Source organism: Alternaria arbusti (genome assembly GCF_024043155.1).
Source record: "Alternaria arbusti strain BMP 1465 chromosome Unknown scaffold_4, whole genome shotgun sequence".
In the NCBI taxonomy this organism is placed as follows: domain Eukaryota; kingdom Fungi; phylum Ascomycota; class Dothideomycetes; order Pleosporales; family Pleosporaceae; genus Alternaria; species Alternaria arbusti.
In genome coordinates this window covers 2,319,401-2,336,623 of record NW_026249944.1, presented here as the reverse complement: position 1 = coordinate 2,336,623, position 17,223 = coordinate 2,319,401, and the positions used below count along the sequence as shown (strand labels likewise).

The window sequence follows — 17,223 nt, the reverse complement described above, 5'->3', positions numbered from 1 at the left end:
GAGATTTCACGACGACGGGCTATCCTTGGCTATAGGCGGGCTACAACCGCCCATATTGGCGTCTTCGTCGTCAACGACAGGCTCGTTATCACAGTTACAGTGGGAGTTCCAGGAGCTGGGGCACTCGTTTGCGCAGCATTGCCCGATTGTTGTCGCTGATAGGATTGCTGAGGTTTCTCTTTGTCGTGACCGTAAATGCTGTCAACATCGCTATCGTAATCGTTTTTGTCATCGCCTCCAGGAGTTTGCGAGGTCTGGTCTCCAGCCGCATCTTCATCTTGCGCTGCGGGCCTACCCGGATGTGTTATCGCACTGAGCTGTGGTAATGGCTTCTGTGGTACACTCAATCCAGACAAGGGTAGTAACTGGGCCCGGAAGTCTGACGCTGATTTCGGGGTGTATCCCGCCGCAGGCTGTGTCGGGTCGTAAGCTGGCGGAGTAGTCGGTAAATTGCTTGATTTCATGCCCGCCGAAGACTGCATGGGCCTGGACGCGGGCGAGGCGACCGGGGAATCTGTAGTCGCTGTACCTGCTGTAGGTTGTGCACGATGGCGGGCGGATGCCGGCTTGAGCAAGCTTCTTGCGTTCGATAGTGCAGCGTCGGGCAGCTTCATGGCTGGGTAGCTTGAACTCCGAGGAGACGGTGTTGCATTACCACTTTGACCGCGTGGTGTACTAAGGCTGCCGAGAGTCGGTATACCTGCATAAGGAGACGTGCTCTTCCTCTCGTGCAAAGTGACTGGGTTATACGAGCGTGCGTAACCTCCCGGTGCGAAACCACCTGCTAGAGGTGAAGGCGGCGGCGGTCTGTCATACGAAAATGGGGAAATAAAATTCGAGCTTGACATCGACGGCGCGCTAAGTGTACTTTGTGTAGTCGGGCGAGGCGGAAGACCAGGATTAGCGACTGGAGATGGTTGCGCCGGCGGTGGACTCGTCGATGTGTTTTTGGCCTCCTTCAGCTTCTGCCATATTGGAAGGTCTTTGATCTTTTCCACATCGTTCTTCTCAAAACGAGCTTCTTCCTCAGTATCAAATGAGACTGGACCTCTGAAGCGGCCCTTCTTCGGAGTACCAGCTCGTGCACCTGAACTCTCCTTCTGGGGAGTTGCTGGATCATCTGGAATCTTTTCCGATGCTTCTAAATCTGAGTCATCAGAAAGGTCTCGTGTTCTCTTGGACGCTTTATTCAGTTCATCCAACTGATCCTTTTCCACTTCTTTGGCAAGCTTGTCCAGTTCATCGTCATCGATTTCGTCCGACAACGCGCTACCATCGTCAGAACCAGCTGGCAAGGGATCACCTCGAGGTTCAGCACCTCCAGCATCTGGGTCAAACCATGCCATCAGCTCTTGTGCATCTTTGTAGTCGTCGTGACTTTCTCCTCGCATTTCGTACGTGTCCATGGGAACTTCCCGGAAGACTTGACCTTGGCGCCCGGTGAGTTCGTCTAGCGACTCCATGCCGGCTGATCGATTTTCCGCATGTTCGGGATTCTCTACGATCCTGTGGTCCTCCCGAAGTTGTACTAAGCGTGTTCTCGGTCTGATAGTCGTGAACTCAACTGGGTGTTTGTATTCATGTTCAGCGTTGTCCGGAGCTTTGTTGAAGTCACTGTCCCATACTCGTTGAGTTCCTGAATCTGGCGAGACTCGTGCTTTGTCATGGTTGTCGGTCTGGTCAACGCTAAGATCGACATTCGAAAGCCCAGCGATGAGTTCCTCATTGTCTTCAGCAACTCCGTAGTCTTCGAGATCAATGTCGTCTCCGTGTGTTGATGGTGGTGGAGTTAGACCATCTCGTGCCGGCCCCTGATCTTCTCCAAATGCCTTTGCAACGGCGGCACGAACGATCTCTTGATCTGACACATCGTCACCCTGTTCAGTTTGCGTAGCATCCCCAAATTCGGCACTCCAGTTCGCGTTCGAGAATGGGTCAAACGCATCTGGCGCATCCTTAAGAGGCCCAGGAACAATGACCGATGGCTGCTGGTTCGGTAAAGGACAATCATCGCCGCCGTTTCCGAGAAGATGATCGAAGCTTTCCCCGTCTGTCGGATACTGCTGAGGCTCAAACATGGGAGGTGGATTCTCGATAGGCCCATTCTGCGCCTCATACGCGTCAATATCAGCGAATATGTTTTGTTCTGCCATTTCACCGTATTGCTCGTCCTCGGGAGACAGATACAGACTTGTTGGCATTTCGCTGTTTTGTTCTAGTCCCTCGAGAGGCACCAGCTGTCTCCTCATGCCATCGGTGGTGGTGGTTGGCGTTTGCTCATTGTTGAAGCCAGAGTTGGCGATCTTGTCGAAATCGATGCCGTCCAAGTTGATGTTATCCAGATTGATGTTGTCCATATTGATATCGTCCAAATCGGTATCGGACATATCGACATTGAATAGATCGGACATATCGACATCTCCATCGTCGTCAGGCGTGGCAGTAGTATCAAAGGCCGCGGGCGTAGTAGTCATGGGAATGCCAGCATCGTTGGAAGCTCCAGGCTGTGCGGATGAATCGCCATTATTGTCGCCACCACCCTCATTACCGTCGTCGCCATTATCCATCTGATCGTTGGTGTCAGCTTGGTTGTTCAAAGTCTGACTGTCATCATTGTTATGACTATGGGGATCGCTCTCACCGTTCTGCCCCTCGTCGCTCGAAGAAGCCTCGTCGATCCCCTCCATAGGTCCTGAGCCAGCTGAACCCGACGGCGATGGAGGGTTCGCGCCTCCACTACCGCGCGATGGATCGAAAGGAGAGGGGGGATCATCACTGCCACCTCCACCCCCACTACCGCCGCCGCCGTTTCCACCAGAAGAACCACCAGGGCCAGGCGGCGCATCTCCACCATCCCCACCAGCCCTTCGAGCCGCAGCTTCACGTTCTCGCCTCATAATGGTCAACGTACTAGGGCCTCCCAGCAGCCTGTTACGCCACTGTTCTGCGGAGTCTGGATGCGCAGGGTCTGTGGGCCGAGCGGCAGGCCGATTGTAGATGGCAGGAAGGGCGAATTGCGTCTTAAGTTCCTCTTCTGTGAACATAGGCGGCTCAGTCCTGCTGGAAGGAAGCGAGCTGAAAGGGGCCCAAGGACGACTATTTGCCGTGCCGGGAGCTGGTTGCGAGAGTAAGTCGGGGACAGTTTCATTGACACTGGTCGTGGGCGTAGCTGCTGGAGGGTCGTCGTTCGTGCCTCTCATTGGCATATCCGTTGGCGAAGAAGGTTCATTGCCGGGTTCAGGAGTGGCATGCTTCGGGGCACCAGATATCGGCGTATTGTGTGAAGAGTCGTCACCTTCTCCATCATGGTTGCCATTTTCGTCGTCATCACCGTCACCAGGCGCTGGTGCTCCACCAGAAGCAACCTCCATAGGAGTCAAGACCTTCTTCTGCTCAGCCTCTCTTCGCACCTCCTCGCGTTGCCTCTCAAGTGCTGCAGCAATCTCGGCATCTATAGGACTCGCTGGCTGTAGCGGAGCTGATGTGCCTATCGTGGGACTCCCACCGAAATCGAACTCTTCTTCGCCTTCGACCTCGTCTTCCTCTTCGTCGCTTTCTTGCACACCATCTTGCCCATCGTCTTGCCCATCGTCCTCTCCCTGACCTTGCACTAGACCAGCGGCTAGAGCTTGGTGATCTGGTGCATTGACAGATTCTGAAGCAGGGTCCTTGGGAGGCGTGTGCTTGGCGGGTGTAGCGAGTTCCATCATCTCAATGGGAACAAATGTCATGGGCGTGTATCCATCTTGCGTCTCAGGTTCTGGTGCGTTGACTACGATGGTAGGAAGATCGAACGTGATGTCAAGCGATGACGAAGGCTCAGTAGTGTATGTGGCAGACTTTGGTACATCGGTAGGCGTAATGACGGGAGTAGGTACAACCAGAGAATTGGAGGAAATGGCTGGTATCGCAGGAGTAGCGATGGTAGAGGGAGTGGTCGTTGTCAGAGGAGTAGGCTCGAACAGAGGAGTATGTTTGAACGTGGCGGCTGGAGTGAGGGTACGCAAAGATGCCGATGTATCAGCACCCACCGATGTCACTGGCAGCTGAGCCGCAGGGTCTGGAATAGCTTCAGTTGTCGTCTCTGATGGGATAGCTGCCATTGCCTCCTCAGGTTTCTCAGCTTCAACAGTAGCCCGGTGCTGTTGCTCAGTCTCTGTAGGCTGAGATATCATCGAAGAATCAGCAGCTGGACTTTCGCTGGCGTCGTTTGACGATTGTGGCTCCTCGTGTTCTGCACCGCTTGCCAGACCAGATTGCTCTAGGAAGTCCTTATGCTCCTGCTCAGCAGCAGCCCTAGCTGCCTCAATAGCATTTTCTCTTGCTGTGCGCGCCGCCTCACTGTCGAAGAGCCAAGTCATACAGCGCTGTAGCCAAGGAAGAGATGCGTTTGTCTGTGTCCATGCATCTGCGGTGGGCGTCTCAGTATGAGCCTCAGCCTGATCCGGAGTCTCAATCGATTGCTCCCGTGCTGGCGTTCCCACGGGAGTCTGTACAGGCGAAGCCTGTTGTTGAGTGGGCAACGCGTCTACTTCGTCTGGCAGCCCTGATAGGTCCTCATCCTGAAGATCAACTGCCTGACTATTGCTGGGTGGCTGAGGTGCCTGCGCCGGCTGTGCGTCTGGTGGCTGATTGGGAGTATCAGGCTCTCCACTTTGGGGGTCTACTTGCTCTGGATCTTCGACGCCACTGGTAGGGGCGGGGATTTGTGCTGCGGGAGGGCTTGGTGGCGCAGAGCCAGGAACCATAACTTCATCCGGCCGATTAGGGAGCAGTTCATTGGGAGAATCTCGGGCCACGATCGGAGCCGGCCGCCAGTGGGCTAGAAGTAGAAGTATGACAAGGACAGTCGCAAAGATAATGCCATAGTCCTGGGTGCATGCCAGAACCCCATTCGTGCCTAGGACGTACATCATCATGAAACTAGTTGCGAATGTAAATGAGGACCGGACCTTATGTGCGGGATATGCTTGAGCGGCCATGATCCAGCCTACAGTACATACACTGGTGAGCGCGATGATGATCGTCGCGCGCCATACCCAGTGGTAAGCTAGGCCTTGGCACCAATTGCTGAGGCAGCGTGTACCCACGGCAGATACGACCGGCTGGATCTGTGCCCTGTAGAATAAGCTCAGGTTCATCGAGATCCTTCCGAATGCTGAAAAAGTCGTTTTCTGGGTGTTTGTGATGAAACTGGAGGTAGCATTCCTAACGGACTTGGTAGCCCATGCCGGCGAGAGGGTAGTGGGTATACGAGAGCTCGTAACCCTTTTCGTTGGGGTAGCAGTGTACACATAAGAGCTCGTTGCGCGTTCCCGCGAAGTTGTAGTGAGTTTGCGAGAAGGCGTGACCCAATTCCGTAAAGCTGTCGTGGTTACAGCAGTCCATGAAGTCGACCCCTTAACTGGGGCTGGAATCGACGCAGTGCTAGTAGTAAACTCCTTCATTGGATGAGCAGCTGCATCGGACGTCCTTTCAATCCAAGGCTGTATGGTGTGCCAGATCGCCGTGAAAAGAGACTGGAACAATGGTATGAATGCATACGTTAATGCCCAGAGCGCGAACAACCCAACGACTGGGCCAACCCATACTGGTAGCAACCCATATACTGTCCGGGGACCGAGTAATATTGTCGCGAGCACCCAGCGGAGACATTCGCCGACAGTCTTTGGGTGCCACAGGAAGATAGCGCGACCTCTGACGATGAGCATAAACTTGTACCGAACCCAAGCCTTCACAACCCGGAGTTTCGCTATGCAAATTCGAGAGACTTCGATGATGCCGTGCACGAGGGAGTCGACATAGGAGAGGCCCACAAGCTTGAGCACGACAGCAAAATGACTGAAGGGTGGGGCAACGCCGCCTCTGATAAGTCTATCAGCGCACAAAGATGGCTGGTCTATATGGATGAGGACGTATACTACTACTGCAACCGCAGCGTAGTATCGTATCCAGGTTCGCGCGGCGATGACCGATCGGTATGAGCCGCCGACCACGAGGTTCAATATGGTGAAGATGGTGTTGCGCGCCTCTTCGTCATAGATTGAAAGAACGTGTACCGCTGGCACACTGGCCAAGATAACAGCCAAGTCCTGGACGTAGACACTGAGCCAAATGACAGTTATCATAACAGTGAAGGCGATGCAACAACGAATTAATGTCTCTTTCCGGTGCGGGATGACAGCAGGCGCGCTGGCGGACAGATCCTGGGTCTCAGACATGTCTTCATCCTCGCTTAAATCGCTTTCATCTTCTTTGTGGTGAACAACTTCGCGGGTCCTTCGTCCGGCGAAAAGGAGGAAATAAATCGCGATACCGACGAGGGTGGCGTATAACGCCCGGTCTATGATGAAGTGATCGGCTTGCTGCTTTCCCAGGAAGCTGGCTACTGCTTTCTGCCACACGTTGTAGGATACGGTGCCGATGCTGCGTGCGTATGCTACAGGTTTGGAGTATGGCAATGTTGGCAAGCGAAATTCCGCGTAGGCGAGATATCCAACGACAAACATGTATGCATTGCGCACCATAAATGCTACCATTTCCTGAATGTCTGGGTCATCCTTATACAGATGGTCACATACGGCGAAGAGAATGGATGGCACATATCCCACCATGATATCCACCATAGTGATCGGGCTACTGTAGTAGGACGACTTGGTCGGCTTTTGATTTGCTTGCTGCGTAACGTATTTATCATCAATCGCTCGTCGAAAGTCATTCCAGCGTAAGAGTTGGGATTTGGCGAGTGACGGCGAATCTCGAAGTGGTTTGCTAGCCGGCTTTTTTCTGTAAGGTGTAAAGGCCGGCTTGTGTTCTCTCGGCGTAACGGTGCTGTCCTTGCTGCTGGACACAGGTGCGCTGGGAAGTGTCTTAGATGACGACGAATCTTGGAGTGATTTCCTAGCCGCCTTTTGTCTGTAATGTGTAAAGGCTGGCTTGTGTTCTGTCATCTTCGAGATACTGCTCCGGGTGCTTTTGCTAGCCGCATGTTGCCTATAATGTGTAAAGGCCGACTTATGTTCTTTGAGGCCAGAGTCGATGCCCGCAGTGCTAGATAGAGGAGCACTGGAAACTGTCTTTGATCTCTGCGGAATGGTAATGGTTTCAAACGAATAGTCTATGATCTCATCGAACGACTGTGAGGCAACCGGTAACTGTTCAACCACAACTGGAGACGTGGTCCGAGAAAGCACCTTGCCAACGGTGGAAGACCCGGTCGAGGTGACGACTCTGGGTGTATCGCTGATGGTCGATTCTTTCGATGCCGCGGAGGATCGCGAGCCGTGTAGAACCCTACTCATCCGGGCTTTGAAGCCTGTATTTGTAACATTGGAAGATTTCGTGCCCAATACTGATGGTACCTCGTGAACAGGATTGCTCTTCTCAGAAGAAATACTCGTAGTCTTTGCCAGTGAACGCTCTGAACTCTTGCTAGTTATCCCCGGCACTGTATCTCGCGGAGTACTACGCTCCCAGGAGAGTTGCGATGAGCTACTCGCTTTTGAACGAGCAGAGCTTTCCGTGTCAGATTTGAAAATGTCCCGGTTTGATTCGGAAGACAAGGGAGTGTCCAAAACTTCAACTTTGGCTTGCTGTTCGACAGTGGAGGGTGTGTTGCAGGCCGGTGAGACAGAACTAGTGACGGTGATAAGGGTAGGCCGGGGAACTTTGGTAACTATTGATTTCACGATTCCGGCTGCGTCTTCGATGGTGTGGAAGGGTTTGGCGACAGATGTCGTAAGAGGCCTGGGTTTCTGATACCAAACCTTAGCCTGCTCAAAGGTTGGTATGTAATGCGGCACAGCAGCAGCGACGGCACCTGCAGCGTAGATACCAGCTGCTACTTCGGGGTGTTGGTTCCACAGGTGCGCAAAGGCCTGCATTACAGCGCCAGGAAGGGCGTCCATGGTAGGCGATTGTGCTGATGGGTCTAGAAAATGTGTGTGTCGTTATCGTATTCTCGAGGGTGTGAACACATATGGTGTAATATCATGAGGGCGTGCCTTGTTGAGATGGGCGATGTATGGAGTGTCTCAAACCTGAGAAGACATCAGACATGTAGCTGATGAGACAAAGCGTCCTCTCCAGGTCGTATAAGACAAACAGAGTTTCGAGTGAAAGGCCGCCACCCTAGCATCAATATGAAGTTCACATTGCCTTTGTCCGCCGAAAGAGAAAACTTCGGCGTTGTTGTGAGAGGCGAGACAATGAAACCAAGAGCGTGCACTTCAGAGACCAATGCAGCATTGCGACATGAGCGTAACTTACACTCAGATTTGGCTCAGCGCGCCAAATGGCGATCCAGTCATCGATGTCAGAGTATCGAGCCAGAATGAGGCTCTGGTCACTGGCAGGAATTATCATGCTCTCACTAGGCATGAAGCCTGCGCATGGTCGGAGACGATGAGATCAGGGGAAACACGTGAAGTGAGCGTCGAGGATGGACACGTCCGCCATAACAGACATATCGCTTCATGACGTGGGCCTGTGTGCGACGGCGATCAGTTCCCATGCCCTTCCACCGATCTGCTCGGCGCTCTGCTCTTCCACAGTCCATCCGGCAAAGCATGCCTTGTAGTCATCCCAATCCGATTTGGGGCCTGCCCATATCACTCTGTCCACGCTGTCCTGGCCATACTGTGCAAGGTATTCGCGTACTAGCCCAACGCGTCGCGGGTATACGAAAAGCCATGTCGTAGCCTCCTCTGCGAGCGGCTCAAGAAAACGCGTGCCGTGAACGACGCGATGGTTCGAAGAGGGCAAGTATCTGTTCGAGCTCGGCTCTACTTCAACACCAATGACATGGTACGCGTAGGGTTTGGTGATGAGATAGCTTTCGAGGAGGCCGAAGCCGCTTCCGACGGATAGAGCAAGCGCGGGAGGCTGAGGAAGGAGCGAGGCGAGGTAGGCAATGAGGGTTTCGCTGAGAGCTAAACAGCATCCCGAATGGGCTGTCGGTGAAGTTGTGAGTACTGGCAGTTCCGCGACATCTTCTACTCTGTTTGATGCCTCATTGTCTGACGCGTCCACATCCGGCTGGATTGGTGGCAAGCGCGCCTCGAGGCCCATGATCAGCACGAGGACAATTGGTCGCTAAGGCAAATACCAATATACACTGCGGGCGTATGAACGCGATGCTGATGCAATTCGACTCCGTCGTGATTGTGAGTGATGACAGAAAGCTTGGGGTTCTTGACGCGACTAGATACGCATGCGGCTAAGCTTGGGAGCTATGGCCCATGACATATGCACATCACATGCAATGCACGAGGACGCCCCGCCCGCCATCACCAAGCATAGCTACAACCACCGACTCTACTGCATCTTGCGTCATCTCTTCCCACTGAAAGCTTTTGAAAGCTACGTGGCGCCACGAGAGCTGTCATGGCCCGCCTCAACCCCTTCTCCTTCACGCCTGGGCCAGTCATCTTCTTTACTACCATCGTCTACGTGGGCCTCTTTGCTGCCCTGCTCGTTACCCACCTGACGGTACCGAATTATCCATCCAATCCGCCAACCGGCGTCAACCTCACAGAAGCTTGGGGCGACCTCCAGCACATTACCCGCCGGTTCCACCCATACAACAGCCACGCGAACGACGATGTACGCAAATATCTGCTTGCGCGCATCAAGGCCATCGTTACTTCAAAAGACCTGGATAAGGGCCAAGTCGAGCTCTTCGATGACCTGACCGCAAACGCCACATTTTCATCTGGCAGCACATCTATCTATTTTGAAGGCACTAATATCATTGTTGCAATCCGCGGTTCTGATGATGACGAACCCTTCAATGGGACTGAGCGCAGTCCGGATAACGGCGGCGTACTTGTGAACGCCCATTACGACTCAGTGAGCAGCGGGTACGGTGCAACTGACGATGGCGTGGGTGTTGTGACGATACTGCAACTTTTATCCTACTTCACAGAATCCAAGAACTGGCCCAAAAGAACCGTGGTACTGTTGCTCAACAACGGCGAAGAGGATTATCTCAACGGCGCCAAAGCTTTCATGCGGAATCCGATTTCTCAGGTCGCCCATACGTTCGTAAACCTCGAGGGAGCTGGAGCTGGCGGCAGAGCTACCTTGTTCAGAAGCACCGATACCGAAATCACCCGCTACTACAAAAAGGCTAAATATCCTTTCGGAACAGTCGTGAGCGGAGATGGCTTCAAAAAGGGTTACATTCGAAGCGAAACTGATTACAAAGTCTTCCACGGCGAACTTGGGCTACGCGGCCTGGACATCGCGTTCATGGAGCCCAGGGCCAGATACCACACTGTGGAAGACTCCACACGTGAAACTTCGATGAACTCGCTCTGGCACATGCTTTCAGCAGCTCTGGCCTCAACATCTGGATTGGCTTCCATCACCAGTGACGAATTCAGTGGCTCAGAAAGCCTCGATAACGGTAGAATCAATACCGGAACTGGCAGCGACGGCGTATGGTTTGACCTCTTCGGCAAGGTGTTCGTCGTTTTTAAGCTACATACCCTTTTCGCTTTGTGCGTCACTTTGCTGGTTGTGGCACCTCTTACATTGATCGGTTTGACGTTTGGGCTCTCCAAGGCTGACAAGAACTACCTATTGGCGCGCAAAGCCTACATCTATTCGTCTGACGATGACAATCCGGTACCTTTATACGGCTGGCGCGGCTTCTTCCGCTTCCCCATCATCTTTGTCACTGCAAGTGCTGTTGTGGTCGCATTGGCTTATCTCATAGTCCGGTTCAATCCCTTCATTGTTTACAGCAGCCCATTCGCCGTCTGGAGGTAGGTCGCTCATGCTGCTACTCTGTCCACTGCTAACGATATCAACAGCATGATGCTCTCAGCCTGGATATTCATCGCTTGGTTCCTTGCGCGAGGGGCCGATGCTATGCGGCCATCAGCACTCCAGCGCATGTACGCTTTGATCTGGCTTTTCATCGGCTCCTTCGTGCTTCTCACAATCATCACGGTCTTCGTGAACGACTACCAGGTTGCCGCTGGTTATTCTGCGATGTTCTACTTCGCAGCTGTGTTCGCGGCAATCCTCCTCTCCTACCTCGAACTCTTCCTCGCTCCAACCAAATCTGCGTATGCCCGTCATTTCGAGCAGGAAGACGAATCCCGGCGCAACTCAGAGTCCGCAAGCAGGCCCCTTACAGGCAGCACCACCGCTGCACGGTCCGATGATCGCCCCGTGGGAGACGATGACGCCACCGAGACCACCTCACTTTTACGCGGCGATCGACGTGGATTCGCAAGATACGGCGGCAACAGGCGAGACTCCATCAGCGAGAGCGGCGAGGATCATGCTCAAGGGCCCCGGCGAATAGATCTCGGCAACGTGTATCCTGGAGAACAAGAGTGGAGCGGCAAATTACCGAGCTGGATCTGGGTCGTTCAACTGCTACTCTTAGCGCCAATCGTGATCATCCTTGTCGGACAGGTCGCTTTACTCCTCACGTCGGCCCTATACCAGACGCCATCCGATGGTAACTCGCCTCTGTTTATTTACCTCGCCTTCGCAGCGCTTACTGTGTTGTTGCTCGCACCCACCGGCCCGTTTATTCACCGCTTCACATATCACATCCCCACCTTTTTATTCCTGATATGCGTCGCAACCGTCATCTACAACCTTGTTGCGTTCCCTTTCAGCAGGGATCATCGCTTAAAGGTGTACTTCGTCCAGCGGGTTAATTGCGAGACTGGTCATAACGTCATGTCCCTGACCGGCTTGGACGGCTATGTGCAACGCATTGTTGGCGAGTTACCCAGTGCGCAAGGCCAGCAGCTTGATTGCACGACGCCCGAGGTTGCGACGCGTAAGGAACTAAAGCAGTGCCAGTGGCAGGGTCTTGACGCTAAAGTCGTCCCAAAGACAGCGCAAGCCGCGCCATTTGACAACAACACATACATTGCCAGCTGGCTCGATTACTCGATTCATAAAGGCAATCACTCGAACAAGGCGACGATACGCGTTGTTGGGCACAACACCCGAGCATGTCGCGTGCTGTTCGACTCGCCCATTACAGCGTTGAGCGTCGACGGCGCCGTTTCAGATCCTCGCTTCAAACCCGTCGGTGGGGACGGCGCCCGGGAAGTGCGACTGTGGCATCGCGAATTTGGGCAGCCCTGGAACGTTAGCGTGACTTGGAACGCCAAAGAACAATCGAAACTTTCTGGAAGGGTCGTGTGCATGTGGTCGGACGCCAACACAGGCGACATCCCTGCTTTCGACGAGGTGCAGCACTATCTGCCTGTGTGGGCAATTCCCTCCAAGATTAGCGATGGCTTGGTCGAGGGCTTCAAGCAGTTCGAAATCTAGGGCAGCGGGCTTTAGTTGCGGGGATCCCTGCATGTCTCCGTTACTTTTGCTGCGATATCCATCACGCAAGCAGTCGAGCACGGCGTCACAGCTCACATGCAACCCCTCACTTCAATTGCTCATTTATGCGAGCTTCCCCTTTATCTCATCAATGCCCCAACTTGTTCACGATCCATTTGTTACTGTTCTTTTTGGAGTTTGGCGGTATCATGTTCACGGCCATTGCATCTTGTACACCCAACGTATAGCATCTTGACGTCAACTTAATGAACTCTATTATCACGACGCCCAAGGCCACCACCCCTCGCTTCACTCTTCGACTCGCCTAATTCCAGCCTCTCGATTCCACGTCTCACCACGAACCGTTCGACAGCTTGGCTCGTACCAGAATGCTGAGAGCGTTTGACGGAGCCCAAGACACTTCACAACGTTATCCGCTACCTACCGACGCAGGATTTACCCCTGCTTTGACCCGAAGGTTTCTTTTAGCTGCGGGAGAGACTATATCATCATCTATAGAGCCATCGACTTTGTCATCGACGTTGACGACTACTCTTGGTTCGATAGCTACTCCAGCTGTCTGTACCGCCAGTCACCCATCTGAGCTCGCAGGGCCAGGATCCAGACCAGGTATGTTACCAAGCGGCTCGTCTTCGCATGGACGCCCTGCACACCTCGTTGGTTTACTAATCCCGCTACAGGCGACACTCCAGTCGTAAGTGGCGTCTACCGTCTTCTCAGCAGGACGCGCGACACTGAAGTTTTCGGACTTACGTCGGGATTGCACAACCTGATCGACACGCGGCGCAGGGTATTGGACTTTGCTTTTGACTCGCCCCTTTCCACGGTCATCGTCACAGCCTTACCGGGCACTTTTCTCCTAGTTGCGCGCCAACGGCCCGACACTTGGGCGAACAGACATCAGACGTCAATTGCAAACGCATTGCACCTCGTCGCACTCGCCAGCTGCGCAAACCACAAACTCGAAGCAGGCGATTTATTGATACTTGTTTTCGTCATGGTCGCGTTTGACGTGTTTCAGCGAGTCTTAGCGGCGGGCGCTACCGATTGTGATAGCGAATCAGATCTTCAACCCCGCTCGCCCTCGTCATCCGAAACCCCCCGGGCCCAAACGCCTTGTGATCTGGCCAATGCGGCTACCGTGCCCATTCCCAAGACATCCGCCGTCGAGGATGAAGATTTCGAGCCCATTGAGCCAATCTCGACTTCTCAATCAGGGGCATCCGACACAAAAACGATCGCCGTTGACCCTAAAGATAGCGAGATCGTGCGACTGCAACGCTCGCTCACGGAATCTAAAACAGCACACAAGGCCCGTGAAGTCCAACTTCGAATCACGAAGGAGGAACTTCAAAATGCACGCGAAGCGCTCAATGATACCTTTGCGGAATACTCTGGCCTCCGTGATCAGTTGAAAGCCATCAAACAAAACTTGGGCCGGGACCATCAAGCGATTGTATACCGGAAAGACATCGAGCTGTTTGCACTTCGAAAGGGCAACGAGCAGAAAGACAAGAGCATACAGGACCGCGATAGCCAGCTTGAAGAGATGGCCAGGCAACACAAGACGATAATGGAAGTCAAAGATGCGCAGCTGAAGCTAATGAGGGAGCGGTTGATCTCTATGGAACGACAGTCGAGCCCGCGGTTTTCGGAAGACGGGGACGATGGGGACCATGCCCTTGAAGTCCGAATGCTACGGATCAAGAAGGGCAGAAGTTCTCCGGAAGTTGAGGAAGACAAGGATGTGATTATTGCAAAGCTGCGAGAACAACTCGCTGCCAGTGCCCAGACCAAGGAGGAGGTTGTCAATCAGCAAGCCGAGCTGCAAAGATCATGGGATGTTGCCAAGAAGATACAAAAGGCCCTCAAGGAAGAGCGAGAAAAACACACTCAGACTCGAGAGCAGTTGGAGGAGTCCGCCGTTAAGCTGGCGGAACTTGAGCCACAGCCCAGAAGTCGAGCAAACTCCGTGGTCGGACGATTGCCAACGATTGATGAGGATGAGCACGACAAGGAGGAGCTCGAGGCTATGTTCAACACCACCCAGCAAGACAACCTTCGCCTATACGCCGAGGTGGCCGCTCTCGAGAAGCGACTGGTCGAGGCTAATGCCCGCTTGTTTACTGCGCTCCAAGAGGCTGAGGCTATCAAGGTGCAGCTCAGCCAAGAGATGGAAGTCAACGAGGACATGGAGACCGCGCGCCCAAGCGTAGTGCATCGTGTTCATTTCCAGCGCATGGAGGGTCAGGTGTCCGAGCTACGGGAAGCACTTGCCAGCAAGGACGAAGAGATGGAGTTGCTGAGGAATACCATTGCGGAGAAGGATCACTACGTCAAGGACATCCAAGGAGAACTTGACGCCGCTGCCACCTTCCACACACAGGACCAAGACGAGATTGAACGCTTGCAGCAATCCATCGACGAACTCAAAGCCACCAAGTATCAGCTCATGCTCGATCACGAGCGCCTCGGATCCCAGCGCACCCGGCAGCGTGTCATCTCCATGGACCGACCTGACCGTTTCTCTGCTCGCTCAAGTGGTGCGACACTCATCCATGAACCGAGTCCACCGCTGACGAAGACATCAGACGAGGCGCCACCCGTGGAAACGATACCAATTCCACCTATGCCCGTAGTCCCGGAACGTGAAGGCAGCATCCAAGAGACTCCCCAACGCCATCTCCGCAGCAAGAGCTCGCCTAAGGAGACACCCAACCGCTGGAGCCTGATGTCGCACGACGTCCCACCCGCTGAGTTGAGAGAGCTCAAGACCAATCGCAGGAGGAGTCTCGGTCTCAAGGTCATGATGCAAAAGATCGTCCGCAAGACCCAAGAGCCCGAGCAGCCATCCACCGATTCCGCAACACCAGCTCCAGAAGCCCTTCCCAAGCGCGAAGAATCCAAACTGCGTCGCGTCCTCGCCCCCAAGGACAAGAACATGTCCATCCGTCCTTCCACCGCCGCATCTGCCATCCCATCCAAACCCGTCGGCTCCCAAGCTGCCGATACACCGTTGACATCGCCTCTTCCCACCAACGTGCGTCCTCCGAACCCGCGACGCAACACACCGACTACACCGCGCTACTATGCTGTTACTGCGAATGCGACGGGACCGGAAGCGGGTGCGGCGCAGAAGGAGAAGGAACAAGAGAAGGAGAGGCCGAGGTCGGCGATGGGGCCTGAGGCAGCGAAGTCGAAGAGTCGGTTGAGTTGGGGTGCTACGTAAGTTCTTCACTTCATAGTGCGAGATGATTTGATGGTGAATGTGTGCTAATGTGACGCAGGAATAAGCTGAAGCGACGATCATTGTACTAATGATAGCGATGATGCGAAACGGGCAATGGGAAATGCGACGTGTGTGCATGTTTGTTATGGCGTTCAAAATGGTGGTTTCGCGATATCCTGATATACGAGTCTAATGCTATCCGATGAAATACGCTCGATAGACGGGGCGGTGGGTTTTGGTCGAGTCTTTTTGGCATTTGCAATGGGCAATGGGCGTTTTGTTAGATTTGGGTATGCATTCGTTTGCGGCTTTGGTTTGGCTGGCTTTTTTTGGGTTACCAGTATTAAGTAATGAAAATATTCACATTTCATGATGGGCTGTGGTGCGCCTGCGTGATGGAGGTGGGAGGTTCCCGCGTTTGGTATGGTTTGTTGCGGTTTCACCCCACTTTGCACGTGAGCAGTGTGGCACAGCACTTCCAAGGTTCTTTCCTGGTGTCGCTACCTGCTTTGGATTGACACAACACCAACAACAGATACCGGCTCATGACGAGCGCGATACCTGGAGCTTATATCCTTTGGAGTCGTCCATGGCACCCAAACAAACCACTACACATCCGCAACTCACTTCTCATCACCAGCACCCACATGTGCTCAAGAGCCTAGGGAGCGTTTTAGGCCTTAAGATCGCGAATTCCCCAGATAATAACAATTTGTCAATCTGTGTTTCTTGTTCGCGAACATGCAGCGCGACGACCATCTATCTTTGAACGAGATATACAGTACCCCAGAGGCTCTTCACGAAGAGATTGAGAAGATTCTCGATCTGGCACTCTATAGAGTCCCGGAGAATACGCCACTCAGACTTCGTTTCATCACGCCTGTGTCCGTCGAGAGATGGCTTGCAGACGATAGCTACAACGACTACCGGCTCACGACACCAGAGGAACATGCCGATGGCATGGCGTACATTACTGTCTCCTACTGCTGGAAGCATACACAGTTTATGGAAGGCCTGTTACCGCTACCGCACTATCATATATCGGACTGGTCGAAAGCAGGCGGACCTATGCCTATCGGCTGTCCGGCATTGGTGTTTCATCGCGCAATGCTGTTTGCCAGATCTCGCAAGTGTGCATTTGTTTGGATTGATCAAGAATGGCAGACATCCAGGCACATCTGAAGATCATGCATCGGGTATACGAAGAGAGCAAGTGGACGGTGGCGCCACTGTCTCAACCGATAACGGATCATCTGTCTTTAGAACGGCTGATTACATACCTCTATTACGACTGTAGATACAACAAGGATGTGACGAACAGAGAGTCCTCTGAATGGCCTCCAGTAAGTGAGCGAGTTAAGGCGGCCACTGAACTGCTTACGTCCATTGCACAAGATGCTTGGTTCCGCCGAACATGGACATTCCAGGAGAAAAGATGTGCCTCGGCGTTATTTCTCCTGGTCCCTATTGAGGTGTCTTCCAAGATATCAGACGACGTGCACCTCCATATGATAGGTGCAGATCTCTGTTTCGATGCAACATACTTCAACGACTTGTGTGGCAGACACATGGCCGACATGCTCCATGTTTCCAGTATCAACAAAGATGAGAAATGGACTTTTCTAGGGAGCCATCGATTCTACGAGAATTTTGCCACTTCCCGA

General features: G+C 53.4%; 4 protein-coding genes across 4 annotated transcripts; 2 read left to right on the top strand and 2 right to left on the bottom strand.

The window, feature by feature from the left end:
• Window positions 1–810: 810 nt before the first annotated feature.
• J4E86_004419 (uncharacterized protein) lies at window positions 811–7,907 on the bottom strand (the record flags this gene model as incomplete). Its single annotated transcript, XM_051444960.1, has 4 exons — window positions 811–858; window positions 909–4,990; window positions 5,040–5,158; window positions 5,545–7,907. The coding sequence occupies 4 exons, from the start codon at window positions 7,905–7,907 to the stop codon at window positions 811–813; spliced, it is 6,612 nt and encodes a 2,203-aa protein (XP_051304585.1).
• Window positions 7,908–8,472: 565 nt separating this feature from the next.
• J4E86_004418 (uncharacterized protein) lies at window positions 8,473–9,069 on the bottom strand (the record flags this gene model as incomplete). The annotated part of the gene is made up of 1 exon (XM_051444959.1): window positions 8,473–9,069. The coding sequence occupies one exon, from the start codon at window positions 9,067–9,069 to the stop codon at window positions 8,473–8,475; it is 597 nt and encodes a 198-aa protein (XP_051304584.1).
• Window positions 9,070–9,384: 315 nt separating this feature from the next.
• On the top strand, window positions 9,385–12,309 carry J4E86_004417 (uncharacterized protein; the record flags this gene model as incomplete). The annotated part of the gene is made up of 2 exons (XM_051444958.1): window positions 9,385–10,769; window positions 10,818–12,309. 2 exons carry the CDS (start codon window positions 9,385–9,387, stop codon window positions 12,307–12,309), a joined length of 2,877 nt encoding a protein of 958 aa, XP_051304583.1.
• A 1,018-nt stretch (window positions 12,310–13,327) lies between these two features.
• On the top strand, window positions 13,328–15,648 carry J4E86_004416 (uncharacterized protein; the record flags this gene model as incomplete). The annotated part of the gene is made up of 2 exons (XM_051444957.1): window positions 13,328–15,555; window positions 15,618–15,648. 2 exons carry the CDS (start codon window positions 13,328–13,330, stop codon window positions 15,646–15,648), a joined length of 2,259 nt encoding a protein of 752 aa, XP_051304582.1.
• Between the last annotated feature and the right edge of the window lie 1,575 nt (window positions 15,649–17,223).